The sequence below is a fragment of the Octodon degus genome, unplaced genomic scaffold, assembly GCF_000260255.1.
Source record: "Octodon degus isolate 3935 unplaced genomic scaffold, OctDeg1.0 scaffold00285, whole genome shotgun sequence".
Taxonomy (NCBI): Eukaryota; Metazoa; Chordata; class Mammalia; order Rodentia; family Octodontidae; genus Octodon; species Octodon degus.
Genome location: NW_004524861.1, coordinates 947,316 through 953,227, shown reverse-complemented (window position 1 = coordinate 953,227; position 5,912 = coordinate 947,316). Strand labels below are relative to the sequence as shown.

General features: G+C 53.3%; 1 protein-coding gene across 1 annotated transcript in view; it reads left to right on the top strand.

Moving 5' to 3' along the window:
* Positions 1-521: 521 nt before the first annotated feature.
* Positions 522-5,912, top strand: part of CUNH10orf128 (chromosome unknown C10orf128 homolog) — an 8,715-nt gene continuing 3,324 nt past the window's right edge. Inside the window, 4 exon segments of the mRNA XM_023707261.1 lie at positions 522-525; positions 997-1,050; positions 1,227-1,367; positions 2,404-2,443. Coding sequence (XP_023563029.1) covers positions 522-525; positions 997-1,050; positions 1,227-1,367; positions 2,404-2,443 — 239 coding nt within the window.

Here is a 5,912-nt window from a genome sequence, read left to right as displayed (position 1 = left end):
CTCTGGGACGTTGGAGGAGCTCTGTGTATAGAAAGGGACAGAATTGTACCTTAGCCTCCCTCCGGTCAGCTGAGCCAGTTTTTTTCCTCCCATGGCTCTGGGCACACCATGCAGTGCTCTAGTCCTTGGTCAGCTTTCAGCAAAGCTCCTTCACGTTGGTGCCGCTCACAGAGCTGCTGCTCGGTGAGGTGCACAGATGTCTACCTGCATCTGTGACAACGAAGTGCATGGCTGGGGCCACCTTCCTCTCAGAGTCCCGCGCCCCATGAGTCTGTCTGGACCCAGGCACTGCCTGTGCCTCCTGTCTACCATGTTAAGGTTTGGAAGCATACAGTACCAAGCAGGATGCTGTCATTTCCTTCCCTGCTGCCTGCAGCAGATGTCTGCTGAGACTTGCTGTGTGTCAGGCTGCTCCTTGTGTCAGGCCGATCCTGTGCCATATAGCCTGGTGAGGAAACCAACAAGGAGATGGATGTTCCCGAGGTAACCAGGGCAGCAGTGTTATGTACATGTTAAACAATATGGGTGAGGTTGGCTAGCCCCTTGGAGTGTGGGCAGCCAGGCCCTAAGGGAAGAGATCACCAATTACTAGTACTAAAGTAGGTTAACATAACAGTATTCTCTAAGAAGTTATTTAAATCTGATAGGCCCAGTGGCTCTGGAGTCCCCTGCAAGGGTGCCTAACCCAGATATGGACACTCCCCAAGCCCCCACTCCCAGCCAGAGCCAAAGTCAGATGAGAACAGGCAAAGGGAGTGGCCAGCAGCAGGGTGTGCAAACTGCAGAGCAGGGGGATCTGGACACTGTGAAAGGACAGGTGTGGTGGGGCTCTGAGGTCCCACAAAGGCACTGGACTTTGCAGCCATCAGGCCAGTGGAGGTCCTGAGGGGAGGCTGATGGAAGGGTGGCCCCATCTCTGGCTTCTGCCCCAATGAACACTGCATCTCTTCCAGGCAGCTGTGAGTACTCCGCTGGCTGAGTTCTCTTTCTTTGTAGGTATTGAAGGATCTTGAATATTAGCCACTGGCAAATCTATGGCATCTGAGATCGGTAAGTGGCTGCCAGCCTGCTCTGGCTCCAGGAAGCAGGAAAGTGGGGCAATGTGCTCTGGGCCTGGCCTCCCAGCTGAGGCATGGGACGCCAGGCCCAGGAGTGCCACACTGAGGCATCCAGGAGTGGAACAGAGCAGACACCAAATCTTGTTTGCCATGCCTCCCTGGCCACAGATTTCAAATATGCCCTCATCGGGACCGCACTGGGTGTTGCCATCTCCGTAGGCTTCCTGGCGCTGAAGATCTGCATGGTCCGGAAGCACCTGTCAGATGAGGACTCCGCTGACCTGAAGAACATAGCCCCAGGCATCCCTGGTGAGGGACCAGGTGCTCAGTCCTGCTCTGTGTGGCTGAGACAGAGAGTGGTGGTCAGGTTCCTGTCACTGCAACAAAACCCTGACAATAACTCACAGGGAAGTAGGGGGTATTCAGGCTCACAGCAGTGGAGGTTTCAGTCCACAGTCACTGGATCCTGTTGCTTCTGGGCCTACGGCGGCCTTGGGGGGAACAGTCAGATATGACCTATGCAGTGTCCTTCAGTGCTACTAATCCGAGGCTCTGAGCAGCTCCAAATAAGCAGACCCTGATGATAGTTTCCCAAGGATGCAAAGAGCTCATACCCTGGAAAGTTCACATACAGCAGGAAAAGTCATCTAGGGCAGCACTGTGACATAAGGAGCTCTTTGGGCCACCGGCAGCTGGCTTCACTTTCCTTTGGACCCTGTTGTGGTTACTTTTCTCTCATTGCTGGGACAAAATACCCAACACCCCAAATGAAGGAAGGGAAGGTTTATTTAAATCATGGTTAGTGGAGGTTTCAGACCATAGTCGGCTGACTCCAAGACAGGGTGGCATGTGGCAGAGGGCAGCAGTTCATGGTGATGGAAAACTGCAAAGAGCAAAAGGAAGGAGTGGTGGCCACAACAGCTAGCAAGCCTCTCTCCCTTCCTTATGTTGTATTCAGGCTCTCTGCCCAGGGCAGGTGCAGCACGCACACTCCTAATCCCACCACTGGATCATGAATTAATCACAAACTCTGGAAGCCAGCCCCAATGACTGCATGTGGCTTGGGGAGAACAACTAGACACAAGCCATAACAGACTGCTACCAGTGGCGGCAAAGAGGAAGCAGCTGCTTGTAGCACACCAGCCTGGCAGCTCGCGCTCCTAGCCAGTGGGAAATAAGAGGGGTTGGGTGGGACCCAGAGACCACTGTCCTACCTGTGTGCTCAGCTAAGGGGACCCAGGAACTTAGTAGAAAAGTGGTGGGGGCAGGACGCTGCCCAGACCAGTTCTAGATCTCACTGCGGCACTGAACACTGCTCCTCCTAACACTCTTTTCCTCTGTTTAGACCCGTTTGTGCAGAGGAAGAAGAGGAGCTTGTCACTGAGGTAAGGTGGCTGCTGCTGCAGACAGGGAGGGTGTCATGTGCCCTCCTCTCCAAACTGTCCTGCTTCTGTGCTTCGCCCAGCCTCTCTTAGGGGGCTGGAATGGTTCTCCGTGCCGTCCTGCCTACTACAGGACCTTTCTTCTTGCTGTTTCCTAACCCTGGAAGTCTCTGCCCAGACAACCTCACCTGCGCTCTTCCTCCTGTCTGCTGTGGAGTTGGGTGCAGCCTCCTGCTGTCCTTCTCTTTTCCCTCACTATCTTCGATGTTCTTTATAGCTCATTTTGGAGTTGACATTTGTGACAATAATTGCCCGTTCCCATGCTTTTCTCCCTAATTCATAAGTTCTTCGGAGGAAGGGTCCTCTTTCAGCTGTGGCCCCTTAGGGTTGTGCCAGGGTCTGCCCAGTAGTAGGTACTCTTGTGTGTGTGGAGTAAGGGCTGAGCAAGAGGCCTCTGGCACTGCCTGTGCCACAGGGACGCAGCTGGGTCACAGCTGCTGGTCGAAGGCTCACCAGACTGGTGGCAGGGCTCTGGGGGTCTTAGGGTGCAAGAGTACCCAGCAAGAGGAAGCAGGGTTGTGGTGTGGGAAGCCCTTGCTCCACACCTGGGATGGCAGAGGGAAGCTCACATAGTGGCCCAGCACTGCAGCCAGAGGCCAGGGTGGCAGAAGCAGAACCTCACCTAGGGAGGCATGGCTGGGCAGGTGCAGAGCGCTCCGGGAAGCAGAGGGACCTGTGCTTCGGAAGGAGGCTGCACTCTGCTGAGACATCTCAGCTGCTGCCGATGCTGAGCCAGGGTGCACCGCACAGTCTCATGACTGAGGTGTGGAGGAGCACTGGTGGGCTTGGGCGGCTGTGCTGTGGACTCTGTGGGGCCCAGACCCACTCCTGGTGCCTGCAGGGCACCAAGGTGAGGACCGATGCAGAAGCTGTGCTCTGGGTTGCCTTGAGGTGTGGGACTGGAAGAGACAGATCCCGTAACCCTGCACGGCAGCCCCGGAGCTTCTTCAGGAGGAAACACCTCAAAAGCAAAGCATCACGGAAAAGAACAGGAAGAAGTGCAGGAGGAGGGCAGGCAGTAGGCTGGGGAAGAGAGAAGCGGGGAGCTCAGTGGGCGCAGAGGCACGGTTCACGTTGCGCAAAGTGCACTGGGTGAAATAGGCTGAGTCAGGGAGATGCCAGACCCCCTGGAGCAGCCAAGAGCCAGCAAGTCTGGTTCAGTCTTGGAGCAATATCGTGTGTGCTTAATGTCACCCAGGACTTAGCTCAGGAGTGTTCTATTCTTCCCCTTTCAAGCTGAACCTCATTTTCCCCAATGGGTAGGTTACAAGAGCTGTCACCTGTCTAAAGGGAGAGAATGCCAACACTGGGAGGCTGAGGCCAGCTTGGGCATCTGAGTGATGCAGCAAGAACAGATCTCCAAGTGTGGGGGTGGGGAGCCCTGAGGATGCCACTCAGTGCAAAGGCCCTGGGTTTAATCCCTGAACTGCCAAAGAGAAACAAGTTGGGAGGGCTACAGCCACCTGACAGTGGCAGGGCAGGCAGGGGTTGCAAGCCATCAGCCAGAGGCCTTGTGTCTGCACAGCGAGGAGATCTGATGCCTGCTTACCTTGGCGATGCTGTGGAAAGTCCTCACGGGCAGACACCTGGGCAAGATACCAGGAGAGTGGGCCCTGGCCTGATTAGGGCTAAGAAAAGTAGGTCCCGATGAAAACATAGCTAGCGATCTTCACTTACCAACCCCCAACAGTGGCCAATCTGATCGGTAGGTAACTTGGCCCACTTGATAAAACAAAATTTCCATCACCTGTCATTGTCACCAGGTTGGATTCAGGGCTGCTTGGGGGTCTCAGAGTGGGCAAGGGACAGGAGAGGGTCCCTGGTGGTTTATATCCCATGGCTGCGACTTCTCCAGTCTGAACCCAGGAAGACCACCCTGCCCAGGCAGCCTGCTGTCTGTTCTTTTACCCTGGTCCTACTTGAAAAATCTTCAGATGCACCAAAAAGCTGAAAGAACTGTACAATCAGCCAACATCTGCCCCGCACCTGATCTGTGGCATCCTCCTCCCTTGGTTTATTTCTGTGAATGTAACATTTGGGGGCTGATCCACTTGGAATTCAGTGTGGTTATCATGATGTCTCACTCCTAAACACACAGTCCTTGTGCCTGCCCCATAAACACAATGTCGGAGCTCTGCCCTGCAGGAAGGCTAGTGCAGAATCGGTGACACACAACGCACAACACGTGTCTTGGATTCTCAGGTGTCTTCAAAATTCACCTTTTATTTCTCTCTTTGTCTAATCCATGAAGAAGCTTCGCATTTGATCGTTAGTCACTTTGCTTTGCTTGTCTCCCGGGGGCATCGTGGCTTCTGAATACCAGTTGTCTTATTGAATGTCCTGTTTCCTGGATTTGTATCTCCTCTTGAATGGATTTGCTGAGGTTTTTTGTCAAGGCTGCCACAGAGGTGACACAAGGTGACACAGTACATCTTGTACTGTGACAGCAAATGGTATCAAGCCATCTCACCTCTGGTGACAGTTTGATGGTGCAGCTGTTATGTTTTGTCTCTAGCTGTCCCCCTAAAGCCTCATGCAGTCATGGGGTGGACTTCTAGAATTTGTGGTTAACTCATGATCCACTGAGATTATGGGTATGAGTGCTGCTGGGATTATGGGTGTGAGTGCTGTTGGGATTATGGGTGTGAGTGCTACACCCAGCCTGGGGTGGATAGCCTGAATGCAGCTTAAGGGAGACGGACTTGCTCGCTGTAGCCATTGTCACCACCACTTTTCCCTTTGCTCTCTTGTTCCTTGCCACAGCCATGAAAGGTTGCCCTCTGCCATGTGCCTCTCTGCCTTGGAGCTGGCAGAGTATGGACTGAAACCTCCACTAACTGTGAGCTAAATAAAGCTTTCCTTCCTTCATTTTGGGTATTGGGTATTTATCCCAGCAACGAGAACAGTGACTGAGACAGAAGTTAAGGAAGTGACTATGGCTCTCCGCATTGTGGAGATTAGGGGACAATCGGAGAGGCAGTACCTGAGACCATGTGGACATTCAGGGCCCACCAAGTTCCTTGGGCACCTCTGTTGTCCCCCGTTGGAGCATTCATTACTGCTTGGAGCTGTCACAAGGCATGGAGTTTCCAATTCTCTGTATTTAGTAGCTGACATTCTGCTGGGAAAAAACAAGCTTTTTACCTTTCTTCCTTTGTGTCCTTCTCCCACGCTGAGCATTATTACTGGGCATTTTAACTGGTACCACCATAGCCCCTTTTAGTGCTCAAATTGCCACAAGTGTAGTCAGTGCAAGCCATCGCTTGGTGGCTTCTCTGCTCTTGCAGAAGACCCTTTTGTCCTGTAACAATGCCTGTCGTCCTCTCCTGTGACAGATCACACCTTTTGGTCCACCTTGCCTCACCTACAATCACTCACTTCCCCAAGACTCCCCTTCCCTCCTTCCTTCCTT